The sequence below is a fragment of the Pelodiscus sinensis genome, chromosome 29 (assembly GCF_049634645.1).
Source record: "Pelodiscus sinensis isolate JC-2024 chromosome 29, ASM4963464v1, whole genome shotgun sequence".
Taxonomy (NCBI): domain Eukaryota; kingdom Metazoa; phylum Chordata; order Testudines; family Trionychidae; genus Pelodiscus; species Pelodiscus sinensis.
This window is the reverse complement of record NC_134739.1, coordinates 5108188-5134031: the sequence shown is the minus strand read 5'-3', so window position 1 is coordinate 5134031 and position 25844 is coordinate 5108188. Positions and strand designations below refer to the sequence as shown.

Here is a 25844-nt window from a genome sequence, read left to right as displayed (position 1 = left end):
AGATTAAGGAATGAAGCGGACACTGCCAGAAATTAAACCTAAGATCCGAGGGAACATGCCGGCCCAGCAATCCCTAATGGAGATGAGGGTTGGGTTTTGGTTTTGTTTGGCATGGGAGGGTGGAAAGGGTTGTTCGGCACTTTTTTTTTTTTTAAAGACACAAAGTAACAACTGTACCTGTACACTACTTTATAGACTGTCAGTCTGAGTACAATGAACAGGCCCTGACTGACAACACCACCAGCCATTACATAGATGCAATATTGGTACAAGAAACTGCTGACTCAATGCAAAGTAAAGGGGGATCTGCACCCCACTGCTGACAGGAGCATCTCACAAATGTCCTCGTGCAATAGGGGCTCCAAAGGCTCGGTAACAGGGTCAATACGATTACAAAGGGAGACAAAGCATATTTCCTCTTAATATTATCCTTAAACTAACATTCAATTTTAAATAGTAGGTCTCCCATTCATTCAGCTGCATAATAGGCAGGATACATAAGATCACCTATCCACCACTAGAACATTAAACTGGAAAGCAAAGAGTGATAGATTAACTAAGAAGACCTAGTTGTCTATGTCAAATTCTCTAGTAGACTGAAAATCCTGTGCAAAATAAAAATGTAGACATTTAATACGCATGATCTTCAAATAATTGAAAACCCTTTTCTAATTTACTTACCTGTCAAGTCCAGAGTTCAAGATACAGTATTTCTACAATACTTATTGCACCAAATACTTGATACCTATTATACTCTAATGTATTAAAGGGAAAATAATGATCTAAAACTCAACATGTGGCTGGTAAGTGAAGTAGGAAGTTATCTTATTGTGGGTTTAGACAAGCTATCTAAACTTAGATGCTGCGTTAATAACAGGCAATCTGTATTTAAATTTAAAAGTAACTGCAGTTCAAAAAAACTGCTTATGCAATAAAGTTCAAGTGCTTAACCCAAATATAAGGAAAGTAACTAAGAGGAAATATGTACGACTATTCTACCTTATTTCCTTTTCATTCTACATGTCAAGTTAACATACATTCTTATTTTCTTGTACATGAGAACATGAAGTGTGAAGGCGGGTGGGTACAGGCCTGGACGTTTATTTTGGTCTGACTAAAACTGCAACTGAACACAGTCACCTACCACTAAAAACAGCAACTAAGGGCTGAGTTTCAAGCTCCCATTCTAATTGCAGTAACCCCTGCCCCTCTGTTTTTAAAGCACTTGTTATGATGAGAAAACCTCAACTAGATGGTCTTGCATGATGTTCTGAAGTCTTTATGACTTGGACTCAGTCTAGAGTCTTCCAGTGAGCTATTCTACACAAAAGCCTTGAACTAGGCATAGTTGATCACCAGCTCATGTGATTCATTCTGGGATTTGTTAGCCCATTCACGTTCAACGTATAACTGATGATTATTAGGGACAGTGACTACTTACCTCCAATTCTTTATCGCTCAGAGAGCCGACACTGCACAAGCTCTGATTGGAAGACTCGCTATTTAATGGACCCTACAGTTGGAAAAACAAAAACAAGAACTTAGGGACAGTTTTCATAGAAGGCAAGAAAGTTGTGAACATGTCCTAGTGTGAGCTCAGCTTTTAAAACACTTTGCAATGATGTTTTCATGCCCTTTGAAATATTACCTAAAGTAATATTAGTAAAGCTAAAACAATTAGCTTGTGAAAGAAAACATTTTAATTGCCGAATAGCAAAGCAAAACAGCTTTTCCAGCAACCATCTGCTTTACCAGCAAGCATCTGCTTTACCTGGGGCTAAGAATTTAAAGGTTCATTCCATTTGACAAGCTAGCTACTGCTGCTGCCATCTGTTATTCTTACTGGTTGAGACTAGGGATGTTAAATGGTGTTTAATCAACTAATCAACTAGGAATTTCCATCAACTAGTTGATAAGAGGGGGAAACTGCAGAACCACAGCAGGGTTAACGCCTGGCCCCAGGAGCTAACCCTGCTACAGCTCTGCCTTTTAAATGTATTAAATGCCCCTGGGCGGGAGCTGGGAATCAGCTGATTCCTGGCTCATGCCCAGTCCCTCACTATGCTTCTGCCTCCCATGGAAACGGTGCTGGAGGGGGAGAGGGGGGGAGAAACCAGCTTTTAAGCCGGCTCCCCCCAGCTCCGGCTCCTCCTCCTCCCCGCTGCCTCTCTCTGAAAGAGGCAGCAAGTGGGGTGAAGCAACTAGTTGAGTCACTAGTTGACATGCTTATTGGATAGTTGACTATCACTTATATCCCTAGTTGATATTGCAAGGAACTTCTCTTGTAAGTCAGTCATCCTTGACTGACCCAAAACTAGAAAGGTTTACTCCCATCACTTCCAATGTCTGCATTTGGACACGAATTTTGGATCAGACAAACAAAGGCATTGAGGCACTAAAAGATGTTGATAGGCACTCTTGCAAGTTGCACAAGGTGACTAAGTCCAGGGGCAGCCCCTGAAGCTAGGCAAACTAGGCAGTTGCCTAGGGCGCTGCTGGCCCAGGCGCCCGATGATGATGTCATGGCCATTGATGGCCGTGCAGGCGGGGGCACCAATCGCGCCTTCTGCCTGGGGCGCCAGCTGCTGCAGCTGGCCTTGGGCCGCTCCTAAGTCGATTAGTGGCCTTTGTAAATGTGGTCCAAAGACTGCAGTAAATCTAAGCTAAAAGGAAACTGGAGCAAGTCATGCAAATTTACTGTTACCTCAAATTTCAATACTTGTACACAGAATAATTAGTTTAAAAATTTAGGCACTCTTGCCCAACACATAAAAAACAAGATTCGAAGTGGAGATCTTTACTGAGGAGTGACAGGACAAAAGTCATCCCTATGGTGGGTTTTTGGTTTTGTTTTTACTTCATTTCACCCCTTACATTTTTCCTCACTGCAATGGAGGATGGTGGGTTGGGTTGCACTGCAACAACATATAAAGGCTTAAGCTACAGATGATTTTAATTAGCAAGTGGAAAAGGTAATGAACACTAAGCACATTTTCCAACAGGAACAGTGTAAGGTCAGCATTGGAGATTACAACCTTATCACCACCTAACGGCTCACTGAAAGAATATGCCTCACTTTCTAGACAAGAGAAATCCCCCTTGACTGCACCCAAAACCAGAAGCTTTGATATAGTACCAAAGAGGCTCCATCACAGTAGTTTATTATTATGCCAAGTTAATTCTCCATATGAATGAAATGGAGACTGTGCTGAAATAACAGCATGACCAAGCCAGATTTGTGAGGAAACCCTTCCCCCCACCTCAGCTTTATATACGGAACATTCCAGTAATACTAGCACAACTATGTTTAAATAAGACGTTACGGGTGTGATGCATCTCAGCCAGAAGCAAAAAGTTCAAAATAACGCCTAATTTCAACTGCTGCAAATCTGTGTTACACCTTGAATGTTAAGTACCGATTTGTTTATCTGAGTGTGTAAAGGAGAAACAAAGAAGTATTCTGAAAAAAACTATAGTGGAATAGTTTGAAAGACTATTTAAGACAATTTAAAAAAACTTCAGATGTTAACAGTTATTTTCTAATCCATATTGCAAGTTATAATTCCTTTATGTCCTCCCCAAAAAACATCTACCCGCATAAAAAAAGTTTAAGCTAAAAATAGATTCCTCCTCTTCCCCTCCCCCCGACAATTTAAAACAGGGATGTACAACCACAAATAGTGGGTGGGCTGGATGAGTGGGTCACAGCAGCCTACGACCCACTGGAGTTCCACCTGCAGCCCTACAGCCCTGTCTGCCCCCTCCCCAATGTGCCTCTTGTCCACTGGAGCTCCACGCTGACCTGCTCCTCCCTCTCCTTCTTAGCCCTTTCGCAGTGAGCAAGTCACCTGATTCACAGCTCCTCCGAAAGTGTTGGGAGAGAGGGGAGGCGTAGGAAGTGCAGGGCCCTGGTGCCCCACTGTGTGAGGCATGGGGGGGGGGGGGGGGCCAGGCAGGAGGTCTGCACTTCCCACAGGTCACAGTTTGCCCACCACTGATTTATTTATTTTATTTATTTAAAATGTTTTACCCCACTTCTCTATTTAAAATAATCAAGGCAGCTAAAATCTAGATAGTTTTAAAAAAAAAATTCACAGCAGGTTATTTCTTGATGGATCTTGTACTCCAACTAACAGCAGGTGCATTTTTAAAAAGACCAAATGATGAACCCCCAACAAACAGAATTTAACAAGTACCACTACTAACCACAGATATAAACACAGCCTTCATCTAGCCGTAATAAACTTAGTAGATCTTATGGCTGGTGGTGACAGGAGGTTAATCTCTTTGCCCACATAAAAAAGCTTGTTAATAAACTTCACAAGCGATGCCCTCTAAAATCCATCATTTCCTTTTATGAACCTGACCCATAACGGCACGTTCAAGACGTCAGCATTTGGTAGAACATTAAAACTTTGCCTCTACACCTTAGTAAAGTTCACTAGGTGCAGACGCACCTCAGATTAGTGTCCTGCCTCAGACATATTAAAGGGTCTCTAATATTATCAAGATGAAAGTGAAAGCTCTTCCCACACTTTCTACAATCTCACTGCCTCCATTTCACACATGCAGAGTAAGTGACAGAAGCAGCTGCTCCTAAAAATGCCACATTTGAGCTTTTCAGGGCAGGTTGTACACAGGAGGATATTTCATTTGTTTAAGGAGGTTCTTATATTTCATCCCACAGACCAGTATTCTAGAACAGCCCAGAGGGATAACATGGATGTAGCCTGTCTACAGTCAGAAAAGAGTCTCCTGAAATGTCAGATGCATGTTTATCCTCAACAATGTACAGTTTGACTTAAAAAACTGTTTTCCTAATCACTCACTTGAAAACCGCACATGGACTCTGATGGTCATGCAGTGTTCTGAACTTTGACACTGTCACCAGAATTAACTATTCTGCAGCTGAACATAGCTGGCCTAATTAACATGTAGGTACAGCTATAAAAGAGCAAGCTGGAATAGAATCTGTCTTGCAAAGCAACAAAATAGTTATTTATTTCTAACCACAATTTCTTGAAGGATGGAATTCAGAATACAAGGCAGTGTTTAGTTTTACTTTACGAGGCTTTGCTCAAAGCAGTACTTCTCTTGGAAATCATGAGACACAAATATCCCAATGCTTCCAACACCAAGGCTGTGTCTAGACTGGCAAGTTTTTCCGCAAAATCATCTGCTTTTGCAGAAAAACTTGCCAGCTGTCTACACTGGCTGCTTGAATTTCCGGAAAAGCACTGACAATCATCCGGAAATACTATGCTGCTCCCGTTCGGGCAAAAGTTTTTTTCCGAAAGACTTTTGCGCAAAAGAGCCAGTGTAGACAGCACAGTAGTGTTTTCCGCAAAAAAGCCCCGATCGCGAAAATGGCGATGGGGGCTTTTTTGCGGAAAACCACGTCTAGATTGGCCACGGACGCTTTTCTGCAAAAAGTGCTTTTGTGGAAAAGCGTCCTGCCAATCTAGATGTGCTTTTCCGAAAATGCTTTTAACGGAAAAGTTTTCCGTTAAAAGCATTTTCGGAAAATCATGCCAACATAGACATAGCCCAATAGTATATAGGGAAAGACAGAATAGACTCGTTTTCTTCCGTCCTATACCATGGTCAACATAAGCACATAGGTTGGACCTCCCTGGTCCGGCACCCACGGGACCTGACCAGTCCCAAATGAGGGGATATGCCAGGCCAGGGGAGGTCTCTCCCCTCATGGCCCATGCTGCCCTACTGCCCCTGGGCTAGGGCTCCAGCCTGGCCCTGCTGCTGCTGCCCCAAACCTCCTGGGGCTCTCTAGCTGCTGCTGGAGCACCACAGCCTGGCTGCCGCCGGAGTCCATAGATCCCTGGCTGCCATTGGGGGTCAGAGCTCCCTGGCCACAGAGAGATCCTCAGACACTGGGGCCAGAACTCCCTCTCCCTGCCGTGCTGCCCACCATCCCTCCACCAACATGGGGCTCCCCTCCTGGCTGAGTTGCCAGCCGTGCTCCCTGTAAGCTGAGTGCTTGTGCAGGTGCCAGGAGAGATTCAAATGCCTCCCAGCTGATTAGCAGAGCACCCACACTGCCCAGAGCCAGCAGCTTGTATTTCTACTGATGGTGCACAGCTGCATTTGCTTTGGTGCACATAAAAATTATTCCACACATAGATAGAAAAGTGTAGAGGGAACTTTGGTTGCCAGTCCTCCCTACTGCGTGCCTGCCCTGCCACCAGGCCTCCCTGTTCCCGGGCTCTGTGCTCCAGGAACGGACCACGGATATCGCTGGACCAGAGAGTCCCAGTGTAGGGAGGTAAAACCTGTATATCAGGCCTCCAGTCCTACATCAAGATACACTGTATTTAAAATGCAGCCCCTAAAACTGTGGGCACCAACCAGTAGATCCTGATCCTGGTAGATCATTGAGCCTCTGACAGATGATCCTGATTGGTTTGGCCAAGAGGCTCTCAAGTGCTGGCAATTCAGATGCCCCTCCCCCCACTGCTGCTCATCGCCTGCCCTTGGAGCTGCCCCTCCCGCCAGGGAGCCTCCTGCTTGCAGGGTCGGGCAGGGGAGAGAGGAAGGGTGCCACCTCCAACTCTATATCCTTTTTCCAGAGCAGAGAGGGGTCACAACAGGACTTGGGATGGAGTTTGCTGCTTTAGATGGCGGTGAGCCTGCCTTAGCTCCACCAACCAGGAGCCACCAGCAGTGCCCAGCAGGAGCCCACATCCCGAATTCCTACTTGTCATGAACCCCCTTCTGTACCCCCAAACCCCTGCATCCAAACACCGTCCCAGAGCCTGCACCTAGAACCCCCCCTATACCTCAACTGCCTGCCCCAAGAACAACTCAGGGCTCCTCTCCCACTTCAAATCCCTTAATCCAAGACCAGATTCTGCACCCCAACCCTCTGCCGCAGCCTGATGAAAGTGAGTGAGGATGGGCAAGAGGGAGGATGGAGAAGGGGTGGGAAGGAGGTGGGTGCAAGGGTATTTATATTTGAGGTACATCTTGGATTACACTTAAATTCAAAAATTGATCTCATGCTCAAAAAGGTTGGAGACCACTGCCCTAGAAGATGGAACATTAACAGGGAACTATGTTGGGAATCGAAGCCTGTTTCTACAAACGCAAATCTCTCTCTCAATGAAACCTGGGTTCCCCTCCTCTAGAGGTAGCACCTTGTATAGCACCTTTTATCTTAGAACCCCAAAATATTTGGCAAAGCCTTAGCCATAGTTTACAGTTAAGGAACTGAAGTTAAACAATTCATTTATCAAAAGCAAGTCAGCAGAGGATGCTGGAACAGAGTTTTTGAGATTCCCAGTCCTCCATGACAGCATGTTGCCTCTTCTGATCACTAGAATACACATGAAACTAGAGTAGTGAAGATTTCAAATGACCCAGAAAGCCTAAGGAACAAAGTAACGTTCTCAGCTAAATCTCTTCTCACAATGGAAGCAAGGTGGTTCACATTGGTAATTTCCCCAAGTCATCTAACCAGATGCCAACTGATCTTCAAGAAATCAAGCCCTTAGCAAAAATACGTACAACAGGTTTAAATACACAGTAAGTCGGTACATTTTGGGTGTTTTTTCCACATCCTACTACCATAAAACTGTATGTAGTTCAAACACCTGTATTCATTCCTGTTTTTTCCTACTTAGCATTAAGTGTCTGACAGAAGAATAAATGTACAATACTTCCATTTCCACTCACTTTGTGACTGTATAAAATTGAAAGCTATACTACCATTAGGTACAGAATCCCAACAAGATAGAAGACCTTTTCAAAGAGAGCAAGGAGACAATACTTGGGATAGAGTATACAATGCAAAATAAATGTCTGACTACAATAGGAACCTGCCAATTCCCTTACTTGTAACTTTTGGGACAGGAGAAGTTTGCCAAAGATCTTCCTTGCTACTAGGAAGTCCAACAGCACTGGCATCTGAGACTGTGCTACAGCTAATTTAAGACTATTGTTTCAAGATAATGCTCCACTGGAGAAGGTTTGCCAAATGGGGATCAATCACCATGTTGAAGTACAGGCCATTTAAATAAGAAAGGAGTTTTTATAGGGCTCACCCAATGGCAATGCATTTCTCCACAAGGAAGTAATTTCCTGCTGATAATTTCCCCACTTGTCATTCATCTGGCTGAGTGCTGAACCAAGGCCCATGCTTCAAGTATCTATGCACAGCACATTTTCATATTGTAATATAGCTGCAGACTATGCAGGAATCCTCCTTTGGGTTTTGAAAACCTGCTCAAATTTGGCAACTCACAAAAGCTTGTCACCCATTTTCTTTTTAAGAATCATGAGAAGGGTTGCAGTCAAGCTGTACTGACTTCCATTGTAATGTAAGTAACCCACAATGCTCTGGAAAGCCCTTACCTGAGGGTGGAAGTTGACTGACTTAACTGGCATCTGGCCCCAGCTTAAAACAGTCCATTCCCCAAACCTGAACTGAACATATTACCACAGCCACCAAGGCTGTGTCTAGACTGGCCAGTTTTTCCGGAAAATCAGCCACTTTTCCGGAAAAACTTGCCAGCTGTCTACACTGGCCGCTTGAATTTCCGCAAAAGCACTGACGATCTCATGTAAGATTGTCAGTGTTCTCGCGGAAATACTATGCTGCTCCCGTTCGGGCAAAAGTCCTTTTGCGCAAAAGAGCCAGTGTAGACAGCCCAGATTTATTTTCCGCAAAAAAGCCCCGATCGCAAAAATGGCGATTGGGGCTTTTTTTGCGGAAAAGCGTGTCTAGATTGGCACGGACGCTTTTCTGCAAAAAGTGCTTTTGCGGAAAAGCGTCCGTGCCAATCTAGACGCTCTGTTCCGAAAATGCTTTTAACGGAAAACTTTTCCGTTAAAAGCATTTCCGGAAGATCATGTCAGTCTAGACGTAGCCCAAGTTAACATCAAACAACAATTTGGAATACTCTGTATGTGATCCTCCAATAACTGCGTTTAGATTATTCTCATCTGTCTTGACCCTAGTGAATTAGCCCAAGTTATCTGTACACCTGAACCTCCATACTCCAGGTGCCCTGCAACAGGAACACCTGTGGTTTGGACTCAGAGGTGGAGGAGGAAGCAGCTCTGCGCACTGCCACTCCCCTTTCCTTTCCATCTGAGGGAGGCTTTGGCAGTGCCTGGAAGTAGCAGCGAGCACAGAACCATGTATGTCCCCAGGAGCAGGGTGCCAGGTAAGCACCCCATCCCCCTCATACCGCCTTCCCTGCCAGACTCTGCCCCAGCACTCTCCATGGTCCACAAAAATTCCTTCATCTGGCATACCCTATTTCTGCGTTGCCGGATTAACGGGGTTCAAGTGAAAATACAACCTTCCTTGCTACAAGGTAGTGATGAATTTGTCAGTGCTTGTAAAGCTCTCTGAAATTTGTGGATGGAAGCTGCCACAGAAGTGTGCAAAGCATTAGCATATGTCTATGCTATGGAAGTTGTACTGTTTTGGTTTTTGTCAGTATGTTATCATCTGCTTCAATGCAGTGGATGCATTTTCCATGTTGAAAGGTAACATGAATTCAAGTAGTTTAGAGGGAGTCACAAAGGCTAGTTTAGAATAGCATTCTCTGCTAAACTCTCCTGGCAATTCAACTAAAGGTGCACACTTGGATTAGACCAAACCAAGGTGATTCTGCTTGGATGAACCACACTTATGCAACTTCCACATCTGTGAATCAACAGGGAAGGGGCTATTAAACCTTTGATGTCAAATTTTAAGACAAATAATTGAGCCTTTCCAAATCCATTGAGGGTTTGGGTTGGCTCACACAAATTTGTAACAAGATAATCAAAAGGAGCGAATGACAGCTGATCTTAGTCACTTTTGTGCTAGTTAGTAAATAGACCCTAAAATGAAACATTTCACAATCATTATTCCTTATACCTCTTACATTTAGGTAAATAGTCTAAGTAAAAAAAGACAGACATTCTTCATACACAGATGATATTTGAAACTTCTCTTAGGCTGGTTAAAATTGAACTTTTCCAAACATTCAATTAAAACAATAAATATGCTCCCAACAAAGTTTCCATAAGTTACCTCTGCCAAGTTTGATAGGTAAGTAAGTTTACAAATTCTGAATCACTTTTCAACATTTGCTTGATTTTCAATCTCTCTGCTTTGATCTACTCTTGAAAGCTCTATTAACATAGCAATACTGATGTGATAAAACCACACCCCTGACTGACAGTCATGATGATGTAACCTGTAATGTATACTACAGGTTCTCAACATATTTACCACCACGGGCCACATATGTAGCTCTCTGCATGTGTGTAACGCAGGTGACATCTACACAATATATACACAATCTGTATGGCCCTGAAGAGGTCACATATGCCACAGCTGTGCGCTGATTGGGCTGCAAGCAGCCAATAGCTTGCAGGTTGAGAACCAATGGTGTAGACTCAGCTATGTCAACAGAAGGGTGCTGCTGCCAAATAAGATAACACTGTTGCAGATGTCGGTATTCCTATACTGACCAAAAAACAGTACAACTTCCATAGCACAGACATATGCTAATGCTTTGCACACTTCTGTGGCAGCTTCCATCAACAAATTTCAGAGAGCTTTACAAGCACTGACAAATTCATCACTACCTTGCAACAAGGAAGGTTGTATTTTCATTTCATATACAGGGAAACGGAGGCAGGGAGAGAGATCAAGTGACTTACCTAAAAAAGGCCACAATGAACCAGTGACAGAAGTGGAAGTAGAACCCAGATCTACCTTCCATTTCTGTGCTTTAGTAGCTGTACATGCTTCTTATTACATTCATTTCAAATGCATCCAGATAATTAACAAGCCAATGATAAAAAGGAGAAAAAAGAACCCTAAGTACTTTCTTTGCTAGCCAATGGACGTATCCATTTATAAACCTCAGAACTCCTACTCTGCTGCTTTATATGAACATTTGCATTAATTAAATGTTAAATGACTTTTTGGGATAGTACTATTTCCCTTTGAGGAAAAAAATGCCACACAACTTTCAGTCCTCAATTGGTAATTTTGCAGCTAAAACCAAGATGCCTGGTTGCTAAGCTTATTTTAGTGATAAAGGATATGCAATTCTGGATAGACACAAGGTTCACAAAGCAAAAACTAGTTGCAAAATATTGTTGTTTTTATGTAAACAGTATGTTTTGATCTAGATATCCTATAACACAAACACAATTTAGGCTATATGTTTCCCTATCCCTCTTTAATGTAGCCTATATACAAATTCAAAGACAGTAGAGGGTGTCCCCACTATAAGTCACCCCGGTATACATCCTTTCTGCACTGAAGTCATTGATGCTTGTAGGAACTGATGCGTTATAAGTTCTTCCATTTCCTACTATTAAGTTGTGCAAAAAAGAGAAATGTACGCAAATAGAAGTCAGCCGCGGGAAAAAAATCCCTGCTTTAAGTTGCTTTGCTACAAGTCCAAGTTTTTTGGAACATATTTTGGACTTGTAACAAGGATGGTCTGTAGTGACAGACAGAGACCAATACTTCTTGAGTTTTAGCATACACATTTAGATCACGTGTCAGTGCTGTTTTGAAGCACTGCAGATTTAAGTTTAGAAATGTTTTTCTTAACAGTGATTGAATCAGCACAGCTACAACAAAGCAAACTGAGGTTTCATTTATGAACTTTGATTCCCAATAGCAGGCTGGTGGATGATGGGTCTATCACAATAAAGATGCATCCCGCTAAGCCTGAATAGTGGAGGCTGAAGTGCGTGCACCAAGTGGATAGCCGACTTTCTACATGGTACAAATACCGTGAAATGGTGCAAATCCTGTGAATTATCCCACTTTGTACTCTAGCCACCAGTGAGATAAGAGGCACAAGAGAAGACACATAAAACTAAACGTTATCCATAGGAATTCAAACTACAGCTTGTCTTCAACACTTACCGACAGGTTTAGCTAGAAGTATGCCTCACAATTGAACGTGACTGTTCATTTGCTAAATGAAGCCTGAGCTATAAAATAAGTAACCAAGTACCAACTCATGTCAGGTATCCAGAAAGCAAGACCTTTCTTAATCAACATAGGCATGAATTAGATAAAGGAATACATTTCAACTGTATGGCAAGGGTAGGTGCCCAACAAGTCACCACTGCTTTGAAGATATATAATTACATGGCTGTTTCATGTAGATGGAATTCCATCAATTGCCTAGACTCAAAGTTTTCTTGCACCTATGACTTCAGTTATTTTAAGGGTTTATGAAAAGGTATATTCTTTGATTTCTGAGGCTGAGGAAATTCAGTGAGTCCACACTGGTTTTCAGGTAGAAATACACTCTTACAAACAGCATTATTTTCCCAGGTTTGCAAATGAACAAAAGTTAAAAAAAACCTGTATGTGCTGTAATTAGTAATAAGAATACAAACTGGCCTTTATTTATTTTTCACAGGTCTGATTTGTGCTGTAAGTTTATGAATAAATACCAAGCAATAAGCCAAATTAATAAAAGGCAGGAAGATCAATGTTACAGCTGCCTGGTCTATTCACCCTGTAGCATCTGAGGCTACACTCTCTTTCTTTTATGCAACAAATGGAGATAGACTATTTTCCATCCCAAGAGGCGAGTACCAATCCCACTAGATGGCACTAATTCATTTGAAGTATCTGTCCTTCCACACCCAACTGAAGAGAGTTAAAATCTCTCTTAAATCTGTTAAAAACCATATAATATGTTTCCAAACATGGACACTTTGAAATACTGAGATACAGATGCCAGTGCTGCATGTGACGGGCAGAGATTTTGAAAAAGCATTGGCCCAGTAGTCAGTGTCTAGGATTAATACTCGTAGAACAGTAGAATCTCCACTTAAGCTCAACTGAAGAAGTGGGGTTTTGCTCATGATACCATATGTCTCTAGTGTGCCACAGGACTACACATTTTTAGTAGGACCTTGGTAATTTTCATGAGTGGATGGGAGATCCATTGCAAATTAACAAGTAAGAGTATGAAGATAAATAAACCAGCTATACCACAAGATGTTCTCTATTTTAAGAAACATAATAGTTTTAAACTAACAATGCCATATTTTACACTAGACAAATTTACTACTATACAGTCCTCTCCTGTGTGCTCTAGGAAACGAGAAACTGTTGTTCTCTTTAGGTGGATCAGCAATTTATGGTTCAATGGCATGAGAATTAGCAAGGTAATTTTCATTAACTTTAATAGTGGAAGAGCATTTTTCTCCCAATTGTGTAACATTAAGTTTTGCATGCTTAGATCTGCTTAAAGTTATTTCTTTATAAGAAGTGGCTTCCTAAAGTTAACATTCACCTCAGTGTTAATATTTAGGCACTGTATAATATAGACAGACGAGGGTCCTGCCCTCAAGAAGCCAACAATCCAGGGGCATGTCTGCATTAGAACTGTGTACTGCTTTAACTATACTTCTATAGTTAAAGAGGTCCAACACACTACCACCACTACTCAAAAGAACGAGCACAATTATATCAGTATAGCTCACCCCATACTAAAACAGGAATAACTATACTAATGTAAGTCATCTTCATCCCCAAAAAACTGCACCCCATTAGAGTTTTTACCTATATTACCATATAAGTTTAAAAAATAGCATACCTAACCAAAAGTTTTAACACTAAAACTTTTCAGTTTTGGACCAGGTCTCAGCTTCCTTTAAGTTGCAAACTGTTTACTTACTGATCTACTTCCAGGGCTTCATAATACAACTGAAGCACAAAGTAGGTCAGAAACAAAGTATGAACTTGGATATAACCTTTCCAAAATTTGATGTATTTATTTTGTACTTTTCATCACAGAAAGGTAAATTAGTTTCCTCTGCCCAATATGATTCCAACAGGTGGCTGCATTTTTTATAGCAACAAGTTATCTAATTATATTTCCTTTCTAGCTTGATATGGCTTGAAACTCAGTGACTTTCAAGTATGCAAACTGGAATGTTATCACTGTTCCACCATTATTTGAGAACTAGAATGGTGAGAAAAATGAAGACACACTATTATAGGCACTATAACAGTACACACAGAAACAGATCAAATCCAATCCTGGAATTTTAAACAAAAGGACGGAAATGACATAGCTTATTACTGAATGCCTTACTCAAGAAATGCAACTGTTATCCAGGTACAAAGTCATATATTAAGAGAAGGGTAGGATTTGGGGGCTGGACTCGATGACCTCCTGAGTAGGGATGTTAGTGAATAGTTGACTAGAGTATCAACTACTCACTTCATCTCCTGCCTTGCTGCCTCTAGGAGAGGCTTAAAAACTGGTTCCCCGCGGCATGGCTCCCTCCATGGTGCTGCCTGCCCCCTCTATCACATGCAGCGGAGAGGGGGGGGGGAGGGGAAGCTGCTCTATCCACAGGGGCCCCATTAGGGAGCTGGACCACCAAGCAGCCCCTGTTCGCGGTGGCCCGAGTTGGCTGTGCGCAGAGGCTGCTCTGGCAGCCAGCCCTGTTCACCGTGAACAGGGGCTGGTGCCAAAGCAGCCTCTAGCCGCCACAAACCGGGGCTGCTGGACTCAGCGCAAGCCAGGACTGCTCGGTCCTGGCTCGCACTGGTCCAGGACACTGTACCTCTGTATTTTAAATGTAGTAAGACCAACTGGGCTCTTACTACATTTAAAATGCTCGAGTCAGCTCCCGGAGGTACCCTCGCTGCTGCTCTGCAGAGTGGTCCTTATCAACTAATCGTGTAGTCGAAACAAATTGTATCGACCACATGATTAGTCAGATAACCACAATTTAACATCCCTACTCCTGAGGTCTCTTCCAGCTCTATGATTCTATGATTTTGCTAGCAGGTTGCAAACCTAATTATACACAAGCTTACCCTTGAATAAGTAAGTTTTGATTGATATGACCAGGGCTTGCCAGCCACACGGAAGGGCATACGCTAACCGCGCTGCGCGGCCCCGCTGGGCTAAAATCTACTCACCACAGGCGAGTAGATAGTTATATCCAGGGCTCAACAAATTAGGCTAAGCTTGTACAATTTCAGTTGTTCTCAAAGAAGAACAAATAAGCTACTCATCTGTTTCCTAGACAAACCCTTTGAGATAGGAAAAAGATGGCCTATCCTCCCTCTTCCAAAACATGTGTGTGGTGCATGGCTTTTTTATACTAGGAAAAAAAAAAAAAAAAAAAAAGAGCAAGCCTTCAAACTCTCACACACACCATGATGTCTATGTACACAGAGGCAAACTCGTTATTTTCAGTATTGTATATTCTTCTTTACACACACTTTAAAATAAGTTAGTGGACAAAGCAAAATTACCAATGAACAATTTCCCCTTATTGAAACAGCACTACTTCTCTGTTAAAAAAAAAATGGTGTGCAAGGTATTTGTGCCTGCTCTCACAGGCACTTTTACTTACTTTGGCAACACCTACTCCAGTGAACCTGGCTTCCAGCAGTTCCTGGCGTCGGGGGTCCAGGCTATGCAACTCTTCCATCATTTCTGCTGCTATGGGAGAAAAATATGCTATATTAGTCAATGCAAGGAAAAGGGAAAGAATGTATTTTCTCTGGCATTGATGATGCTCAAAAATAGCTGTAGTAACAAGTGACTGTATACAAATAATTTCTGTCATGCAATATAGATTCAAAATGATCATGTAGTAAAATGTGACTTGCCACCAAAATGTTACTATTTTAACCAGGGCCTATTCTAGAGAGCTCCATCATCTGACAGAATTACCACTTATTGGAAATTTCTTAACTGGAACCTCAGTCCTATTGCTAACCCTCTGATTCCACCGTCTTCCCATTGAGTATTTTGTTAAATTTCTTGCAGACAAAACAGAAGGGGAGGGCGCTATAGCTGAAGTCTTTAGCCCTACACTAGTCAGAAACTCTCAAACATCCTTCATACCCCCACTATTCTCTGTTTTTGCCATTCACTGAAGCACTGGATAACTCCAAATGCCCTACAGCTACTAGGGCTTTTGTGACAACTTCAGAGACAAAGCCTAGGCTCTTCAGGAAAAGGATGAGATGGAGAATGATGCTTTTTTAAACTTCTCCTTTTACTAAACAATGTACCAAATACTCAAACACACAAGTTTCTCCCATATAGTTGGATGCTTCTGGGTACTTCCAAGTGATCCATTAAAACTGGCACCATTGTATGAAACGCTTTTTTTTTTTTTAAAGGCATCCTTGAGTCATCTGGTTTAATTCTTGAAACGTACAATTTCAGTGTTAATTGAAAAAAAGTGAGGAATTGCAGAGTTTATTAAAACTGTGATTCACATCTTCTTAACTGCATTCGGAGCAAGTTCATAAGTTCCAGAAATATCTGTTCCAGTTTCATTTCTCCGAAAGAGATCATGGCAGGAAAAAAAAAAATGAGAGAATACAGATTTGCTGTATAAAGATCATATGCTACATGGAAAGTTCCTGAAGGGCAGCAAGTGCCCTCTAGAAAAGCCACCATATAATTGTTCCTTTTATTGACTGTCCATTTTGTCCCCCCAATCTCATTTCCTCTCATCTCCAAGGTGCTGAGCGAGTCCATTTGGGGGCATTCACACCCTGAAGAGGCCATAAAAGCCCTAACACACCGAGCCACCGGATTAATACAACCCTCTGGTCTCCATTTAACAAAGCTGTCAGTGCTCTCCCTTGGCAAGGAGCGCAGCGATGGAGGGGCGGCAGGGGCGCCCCACCAGCAGGCAGAGCCTCCCCCACCAGCGTGGCGCGGCCTGGGGACAGGGGTCCCAGCCCTGCAGGGGGGCTGAGGCGGACACACGCGGGGGTGTCCCTGCCCCCCGGGGGTGGGGGGCGCCCTGGGGCAGACCTGCTGACAGGCCGCACCCCGGGGGCGGGGGAATTGCCCCACACCGGGCACGATGTTTCCACACGGAGGGATGTAGCCCCCCCCTCCCCCCAGTCCCAGCTGCGGCCCCGGCCTCCCCCTCACCCGAGGCAGCCATCGCCTCCACTGCCAGGCCGGGGATCCGCAGGCCGAGCCCGGCCCGCCCCGTGGCCTGGCGCGTCCCCCCCCCGGCAGCGGGGCCAGGACCCCCAGGGCGGGGCCGCGCCCCCCCCAGCCCCCTAGCAACCGCCCCCCCCCCCCGCGGCTCTCACCTGGCGCTGCTCCCCCGCCGCTCCTCTCCCCTCCGGCCCGGCCCGGCCGCTCCCCGGGCCCCGCTCGGATCCCGCCGCCGCCGGGGGCAGCAGCAGGGCGGGGGGAACCTGCTGCGGCCGCCCGGGCGGGAGGGGGAGGCCAGGGGCGGCTCCGCGGCCTCTCCTGAGCCAGGCGCCCCGCCGGCGCGGGCAGCGAGCTCGGCGGCTCCGAGGCGGGGACGCGGGGCGAGCCCCTCGCCGGCGCCGGGGGAGGCCGCGGATCCCCGGCCTCGCGTAGGCGCCCCGCCCGGGCAAGGGGCGCGAGGCGCGGGGAGGGGGCGGCGGCGGCCTCGGAGGACAAAGGCCCCGGGGAAAAAGGGGGGGGGCGGCTCCGACGAGCCGCGGGGGGGGGCACGAGAATCCGGGGCACCCCCCTCCCTGCACGGTCAGCCCGAGTAGTCGGCGATGGGGGGGTGGGGCGGGTGTCGGGGCGGCCGGGTCCGCCCCCTGGTCCGACTCGGCCCGGCCCGGTAGGGATCGATTGGTGCAAAGACACACTAGTGAAAGCGCGTGTTCTCTCGCGAGATTTGCACGGCTGGGGGGGGAGGGGAGGTCAGTGCTGGGAGGGGGGAAGGGAGGTCAACGTAGGGAGGGGCTAGTGTCTGGGGTGGGGGAGGTGAATGCGGGGAGGGGAGGGGCTAATGGGCATGGGGAGGGGGGAGGTCAGCGCGGGGAGGGGCTAGTGCGTGGGGTTGGGGTTTGTGCCAGGGGAGAGGACTGTGCATGGGGGGCCAGGGCACCTGGTAGGAGAAGTGGGGTCAAGTGTAGAGGGGAGGGGCTCCGTCCTGGAGGTGAGAGGTTAGTGCCTGGGGAGGGGGCGTGCACGGGGAAAGTAGAACGTGCAGAGGGCCAGGGTTCAGCACAGTTGGATTAGTGCATCGGGGAGGGGATTGGTGGAGATTTATACCCACCCAGGTTGTTTCACCCTCCAATGAACTGCAAGGCTGCTGCTAGGGGGCAAAGTGGGTGGCTGACGTTTTGCTCAGGGGTAACCTGGGCGGTCTTGCTCCCCCAGCCAGGAGGGTGCTTTCAAGGAGTAACAGACCAGGCGCAGAGGAGCGGAGTTGATGCATAAGAATGATCAGTGCGAATCCACTTTCCCTGCTTTCTGCTTAACTCCCTGTGGCATGAAGGGAAAATTCCTCCCCATCTCCACCCAGAGGGAATTCCTCCCTCTTCCTGAGCAACAGGGGACCTTGTTTGCAAAGACAGTCTCCTGTTCCCCAGAGATTGACTCCAGGGCCTGAAGGGAAGAGTTTATAGGCAGAACATCCCCAACCTCCCAATCAATTGTGCCTCTGAGGAATTGCGAAAAAGACATGAGAAAACAAGAATGCCTCTTCCCTGATTTGCCATTTCTTCAATCTTTTTAACAAGCTCCTGATTAAACATGGATATTGCACATAAACAGCAGGATGGGCAGTCAAAGCAAACTAAGTGACTTTAAAATTAACCACAGACTTTCCTGGCACTTTTACAGCTAGGGGTTTGCTCTTGTAGTTGCCTCTTGCTAAACTCCAGTATGAAAAGGACTTAATCTCCCCCACAGTAGCCAGACTACCTTGTAGTTTGTTCTTATTCCCTTTTCTTCCAAACCCTGGGGCATCACCAGAGAGAATATTAAGTGACGCTAAACAGCACTGCAACTCACTTTGCTTTAAGGCTGAATCAGCTTTCTGAAAAGCAAACAAATTGGGGGTGGGGAAGGTTATTCAGAAAGGAAGTGGCCATGCCTGTCCAAGTGGAGGCAGGCGTGGATTAGGGACAGGAAAGGAAGTTGCTGGGATTTTGGATGAAATATTTGCCTTCCAAAACTACAGTGCAATGGTAAAGGTGTTCTAGACAATATGGCTGCATGTCAAAAGAGAGTCAGCCACTGAAGTCAGATTTACTTGATTGCAATAAAGAGAACGTACAGTCGAACAGGAATCTGCCAGTTTGGCAAATCTGAGGATACAGAGTAGGACTAAGGGAATGATAGATTCCATTGGAATGTACAAGAAAAGGCAGTAACCTGCAGTGCTGAAAAGAACTAATATTTTATTTTAAAATGGTTAGTTTAACAGAGGTTAAAAACGGTAAGGTGGGGAGTAGAGGAGGCTGCTGGGCACTTGCTTTGCAAATCACTTTGAAAATGTCTGCCTTTTCTCGTAAACTGCATTTCCTGTGCTTTAACCTATTTCACAGCCGGAGATCCAATCTGAGGAAGTAGTAGCAAAATTTCAGCTCCCACCCCGAGATGCACCGTGGGGACATGAACACTGACAGGGACCTGTGCAAACTGTTTTGAAAGTTGACTTCTGTTGTGCATGTTTCTTAAGCCATCTAAATTATTACAACTTATCACCACAGTTTAGAGGATGATTAGTGACATTTGGAATTTTCATTCATAACATAAGTAAACTTCATTGGTATAGTTACAAATCAACAAGAGAGAACAGAAATGGAAAGGAGATCTGGGAACTCTTATATCCAAGAAGCAGGTCAACTCCAGCAGGGTCTTAACTGCAGTGGTTTATGTCTGTGGATCTGGATGTGGCTTTAGAGCCATTAGTTCTGATGGTCGATCATCTCCTTGAGGCAGGAAACAGCAGTCAGACACTCAGGCTACTGAAGCGATTTAGTTATACCAGCAGCCTTGAGTCACGTAGCAGAATGGGTGTGTCACTTCAGTATGGTTTTGCTCATTCCTTTGAAGAAATTCAATATTGCTCTTGATCCACATGCTGCTTTTCCTCAGTTGTGGAGGGTTCAGTCGCTTGTTCAACATGTGAAATACCTGGGGGAAGAGTGAGAGATGCCACAAGCTGCATTTTTGTCCTATACTAAGGGTCCTTAGCTCTTTGGGTATGAGCCACAAAGATACTTAGACTCCCAGGGGTGAAAGTAACTTAAATTTCTTACAGATACTGTCCTAAGGCAACCTGCCCCTCTTGGGAGGGCTCAGAGCAAAGAGTGGGGGAGGGGGTTGCGATGCAACTACCTGTGAGAAATGTAAGAATGGGGTGGAGTGCGGGGGGAGAGGGTTGGGGCTTGAGGGTGTAGGAGTCAGGATTTAGGTATGAGAGGAACTCAGGGCACGGATGTAGTTGGGGGGAGGTGCAGGAGTCAGGGCCGGGGGTTGGGAGTCTGGGGGAGAGGCTCAAGACAGGGAGCTGGGGTGCATGTGTAGGAGAAAGGGGGGGCTGGGATGGCTGCTGCCTGGTTACCTTTACCTGGCTGGGGGACAGGTCCCTGCCTTGCTGCTCCTGTTTGCTGCATGGCCACAAGGGAGCTGTGGGGGCTCCAGGGATACCAGCAGCAGTGTGAGCTTGCCACTTCCCTTCCCCTGGCTTCTTCCCAGGGGCTGCTGGCAGCCGTGCATGCCACGGACTGCACAAGCGCTGCCTGGCATCCAGCGAGGGGGGCAGCAGGACAGGTGTGGATGCACCAGTAGCTTGGCTGGAAGCGTGTCTCCCCCTTACAGCGCATCCCAGCCAGTCCCTTGCACACCTGCCTGCCTCACCTGGCTGGGCACGCCAGGTCTCCGGCACCAGCCTGCAGGAGCTGGCCTGGGAAAGCATCCCCCAGTCAGCTCTTGCCCGAGCGGCGCACCGCCTTACTTTCACCTCTCTCCTGAGTCCCTTAGGCTCCACTCAACTCCTACGTGGCTGTCGCCTTAGCCCTGGAAGGTGCCTGTTCTCCCTCAGCACCGTTTTTGCAGGAAAAGATGCCCAGGCGCTCATGTGTCTGGCTCTGGGCATGTGCACTCCTGCATCCTGCTAGTTGCCCAGTTATCTCCTCTGGCTCCCCCCCATAACTCACAAAGCAGGGAAGATGGACATTTTGCCATTCACGTCGTAGGCAGGGTCCCACTCTGGTAGGTGTACCCAGAAGTGACCTACTGGATCCGGGCCCCCAGACGCGCCCACACAAAATGAGAGAGAGGAGCTCATTCTAACCTTTAGCCTAGTGCACTCACCTTGCGACCCCTGGTCCAAACCCCCCCTCCTGCGAGAGAGAAGGAATTTGAACAGGCTGCGGCCCCTCTCCACTGAGGGCTCTAATTGCTTGGCGGTTAAGTTGTTCCAAGTTTTTCTCAGCCCCAATTAATATTTAATTATTCTGGTTTTCATGAGAGGGGAACATCTGCAATAGGAGGGATTGAGGAAGCCTCACATCAGAATACTCCATGATCAAGTGGTCAGAGCACTCACCTGAGAGGCAGCAAAACCCTCTTCAGATTCCTTCTCTGCCTCGGAAGGAAGGGGTTTCCTACACTCTGGCTGAGGGCCTAGCCACAGACTTCCCCTGCCTGAGGGCTCATTAGCAGAGATAAATGCCATCCGGCTGCCCAGACTTAGCGCCTATTTCTGAGTCGGGACAAGGCTTAGCACGTCCCCTCTTGCTCTGCATCTATTGGCTGGCTTAGGCAAAGGATGTTAAATACTGAGTAATTTACTAGTTGATTGACACTTCCGCATTCCTCCTTTGAAATGTACAAGAGCCCCAGCAGGTTATGCACTGAGATGAAATGCACATCTGAAATGCACTGAGCCTGGGCTGAGCTGTGTGGTGCTACCAGGGCATTTCAAAGTGGCAGCGCACACGAAGCCCAGGTACAGGTTCTGTGCGGTGCTGCCGCTTTGAGGTACCCCCTATTCCCCCCTGCTTTGCTGCCTCTATTTCATAGAAGCAGCAAGCTGGGGGGGGGGGGCAGGGGGAGATATCGACTAGTCAACTACTCCTTAACATCCTTAGCTTAGGCAGCTCCCTGCCTAACACACATGCTTGTGGCTCACCCTCAATATGGAAACCTGGGCAGTTAGCTCAGGCTTTGGGTATCGCAGGGTCGTCCCTAATTGACTAAGGATTGCACACATCCTCTTCATGTGGCCCTACGTTCCCTTGGCTCCCGTCCCTACACCTGCTTGTTCATCTCATCAGCTATATCTTGTCCGCTAGATGGGGGCAAGATGAAACCTTAGGTCAAGGGATTGTCATTTTCTGTGCATTTGTGCAGCACCTCACACAACTGGGATACAACCATCTTTTCCCCGCCTTTTGTATCCTTCTCTGATGCAGCTGACAACTCCAGACTGGTCTACAGCAGCACACTCGACTTGGGGGCTCTCTCGCAGATCTCTTGAAAGCATCAGCGAGTATAGTATGAGGCCTGACCCATTTTAGGTAGGGTGGATGGATAATTGCATACGACACCTAGTGCTTGTTTTGTGATGGTATGCACCGGCCCCACTCGGGACATGGCAATTAAAGGGGCTGCCGCATTTCAGCCCCGACCTCCCATGCGCTCCCCCCCCCCCCCCCCCGACAAATTTTCCCCGGAGTGTTTTGTTTTGGGTTTTTTTGGGTTTTTTGGCTCAACAAAACCATCTGGCAGCCCTAGTACTGGCACTTCCTTTTTTTTTTTTTTAAACAAACAAAGCACTGACGATATCCATGCCTCCGGCTCTACACTGCCTCCGAAACGCACATAAGTGCCATTCAGCGTGCTGCTCACTGTCTGTGAAACTCTCAATGCTCTAACGGGAAGGAACTTTAACCAGAATTCCCACCAGGGAAGCTGAATTAGGTCACTCTTATGGGAATGTTTCTAATAAAATTATCTAACCTGGACATAGCTTGCACATCACTTAGACACCCTCTCCCTGCGCTTCATCCCAACACTGGCCCTCAGTAGAATGCTTCACCAGTACCACACTACGCCATTCATTCCAGTAGTCACTTGCTCGTACATTATAACTCCACACTCCAACCTTGCTCTGTTTAGGTGCTTGAAGTTGCGAGCTAAGGTAGAAACTCTCTCTCCCTCTTTGTACATTGCTCTGCCCACTGAGGCACTGATCAAGCTTAGGCCTTTTGGGTGCTACTGGAAAATAAGGCTGCATCTAGACTGGCATGATTTTGCGCAAATACTTTTAACAGAAAAGTTTTTCCGTTAAAAGTATTTGCGCAAGAGAACGTCTATACTGGCATGTGCCTTTGCGCAAAAGCATCCGTGCCAGTGTAGACGCTCTCTTGCACAAGAAAGCTCCGATGGCCATTTTAGCCATCTGGCTTTCTTGCGCAAGAAATTATGTTGCTATCTGCACTGGCCCTCTTGCACAAGAATACTTGCGCAAGAGGGCTTATCCCTGAGCGGGAGCGTCAGAGTTTATGCGCAAGAACCACTGATTTTGTACATTACAAAGTCAGTGTTCTTGCGCAAATACTCACGGCCAGTGTAGACAAGCGGCAAGATTTTGCGCAAAATCATGCCAGTCTAGACGCAGCCTAAAGGTTTAATAAGACCGTTGGTCCCTAAAGTAAGGCCTTGCGGTAGCAGGTGGCTGGACATACTCAGTGACTGCTACGGCATTTGCTACTGCTGGAAAACTGCCAGCTCTGGCCTGTGCATAGAGCTGGTGGGGAATATTTCAACAAAATTAAAAAAAAAAAATCAGAAATTTGCTTCATCGACACCAACCCTTTTTGAGGGAGAGGGCTGGTTCCAACTGATTTTTTCAACTAGAATTTTTTAAAAATCCATCAGAATTGTTGCAACATTGTCTTTTTACCTGTTTGGCATGAAAAATTCCAGTTGTCTTGTTCTAAATGACTTCTTGTTTAGAATGTAAAGCTAAAAATAGAAAGTTAAACAAAAGTTTTTAAAATGATTGAAATCTAAAATGAATTTTTTGAAAAGAACCAAAACAAAAATATTTTGATTGACCCAAGCTGATTTTTGTTTTTCTGATTTTCAGCTGCCGACACTTTTTGAGATTTCAGCTTTTCGTCCCGATTTGGGGTTGGGAAATGTTTTGATCTCTCACGCTGTTTTACAAGGCAGGAAAACCATTTCCCATCCAGCTCTAACTGAATGTGAGGCAAACCCCACGCTTTGTTTTTTTGTTTTTATAGATGTTAGAATCTTCTGGCTAGTTCTTCAGTTCTGGTCTTTATAAAGTAGCTGGTTTGGAGGGTTGGAGGGAAGGTAGATGAGAACTGAATGGTGAGACACACACAGAATATATATTTCTTAATTTGGAAAAATGTATTTTCTTGATGATGTAAAGGCTGGATACGACAGCAATCGGCAATTTATAAATGTGCGTAAGAACTACATGCTTGACCAATTGCTGTCCTCACTCAAGAGGGCAGGTAGGTAAGCCCTTCCATACCATCTTTTTCTGTGCCAGTGTCCTCGTTTGCAGCATCCATCTCTCCAGATGATCTGTTCCAAATATTGTCCTTGCCTCCTTTTGATCTTCCCCAATGGCAATCACTGTATTCGACAGGCCTTCTGTGATTTCAATTCTATTCTTTGTATATGGCACTTGATACATGCTTCAGAAAAAAAATCCATCTATCTGGTAGAGTTGAGGGTCCATTCTTTGGAGTCATGTATCTCTCATTGACTTTGGCTGAATAGGCACTCAGATCTCCCTGATTACTTTTCCATTCATGCCTTTTGAACATGAAGCAATAGGATTAGCCATAGGATTTGAATCCAGCCTAGGTCATGGCAACCAAATTTGTTAAGGCCGTGTGGTGAGGCATGTAAAATGTGTTTGGTGGCTCTCATCGTACCCAACTGCAAGTTGTCAAAAATCATGGGTCAGGTATAATCATTCACTGAATTATTTTTCTTCTGATGTTTTTGTTTCAGTTTTTCAATCATTTCTCCACATCCACAAGGTATAGAAACATTTTCCCCACCTCCAAAAAAAGAGAGATTTTCCAGTAATAAGCTTCCAACATCTGGGCTGTGTCTAGACTGCATCCCTTTTCCGTAAAAGGGATGCAAATTAGACACATCGCAATTGCAAATGAAGCGGGGATTTAAATTCTCCCCCCCGTTTCATTTGCATAAACATGGCTGCCGCTTTTTTCCGGCTCAGAGCTTTGCCGGAAAAAAGCGCCAGTCTAGATGGGGATCTTTCGGAAAATAAAGCCTTTTTTGAAAGATCCCTTATTCCTTTTTTAAAGAGGAATAAGGGATCTTTCGGAAAAGGCTTTATTTTCCGAAAGATCCCAGTCTAGACTGGCGCTTTTTTCCGTCAAATCTCCGAGCTGGAAAAAAGTGGCAGCCATGTTTATGCAAATGAAGTGTGTGTGTGTGGGGGGGATTTAAATCCCCGCTTCATTTGCAATTGCGATGTGTCTAATTTGCATCCCTTTTACGGAAAAGGGATGCAGTCTAGACACAGCCCTGAAGTTTTAAGAAAAACACCAAGTATCACAAGTCTGAGCATTGACAGTTCCACTCAGCAGATTCTAGTGGAAAGAGGGGCCAAATCACCAAAAAAACCCAAATCACGACCCAGTACAACTGGCACTAAGCAATGCTCTTTCAGGGTGTTTGACCTCCTGACCTCTTCCAACCCTATGATTCCAGGAGACTAGATAGGTAACTTATAGAATCAAAATTCATTTGACTCCACTCTGAGGGATGCCCGCAGTTCAGAACCAAGGCTGCTGGTGGGACGGGGGGGAGAAATGTATATGCTGCTACTTATGTCATGCCTGAACTGTGAATAAAAAGAACTCTGAGTCCAGCACATGATGTACTAAATATGCCACCACCTGACTTTCTCCAGAGGTCACGTCTACACTAGGAAATTATTTCGAAATAACTCCCAAAATAACTATTTTGAAATAAAATACAGGACGATGTAGCACTTTAAAGACTAACAAGACGGTTTATTAGATGATGAGCTTTCGTGGGCCA

At 45.5% G+C, this 25844-nt stretch overlaps 1 protein-coding gene across 5 annotated transcripts in view; it reads right to left on the bottom strand.

The window, feature by feature from the left end:
* TLK2 (tousled like kinase 2) overlaps positions 1-17562 on the bottom strand; it is a 66320-nt gene extending 48758 nt beyond the window's left edge. For 3 of the 5 annotated variants that reach the window (XM_075911374.1, XM_075911373.1, XM_075911375.1), the window contains exons 1-2: positions 15382-15470; positions 1442-1513 (exon numbers count right to left, since the gene is read on the bottom strand). In XM_075911374.1, coding sequence (XP_075767489.1) covers positions 1442-1513; positions 15382-15462 — 153 coding nt within the window. In that variant the 5' untranslated portion in view covers positions 15463-15470. Of the gene's footprint in view, positions 1-1441; positions 1514-15381; positions 15471-17095 lie in introns of those variants that run through there. The other 2 variants (XM_075911372.1, XM_075911371.1) reach the window with 2 other exon arrangements.
* Between the last annotated feature and the right edge of the window lie 8282 nt (positions 17563-25844).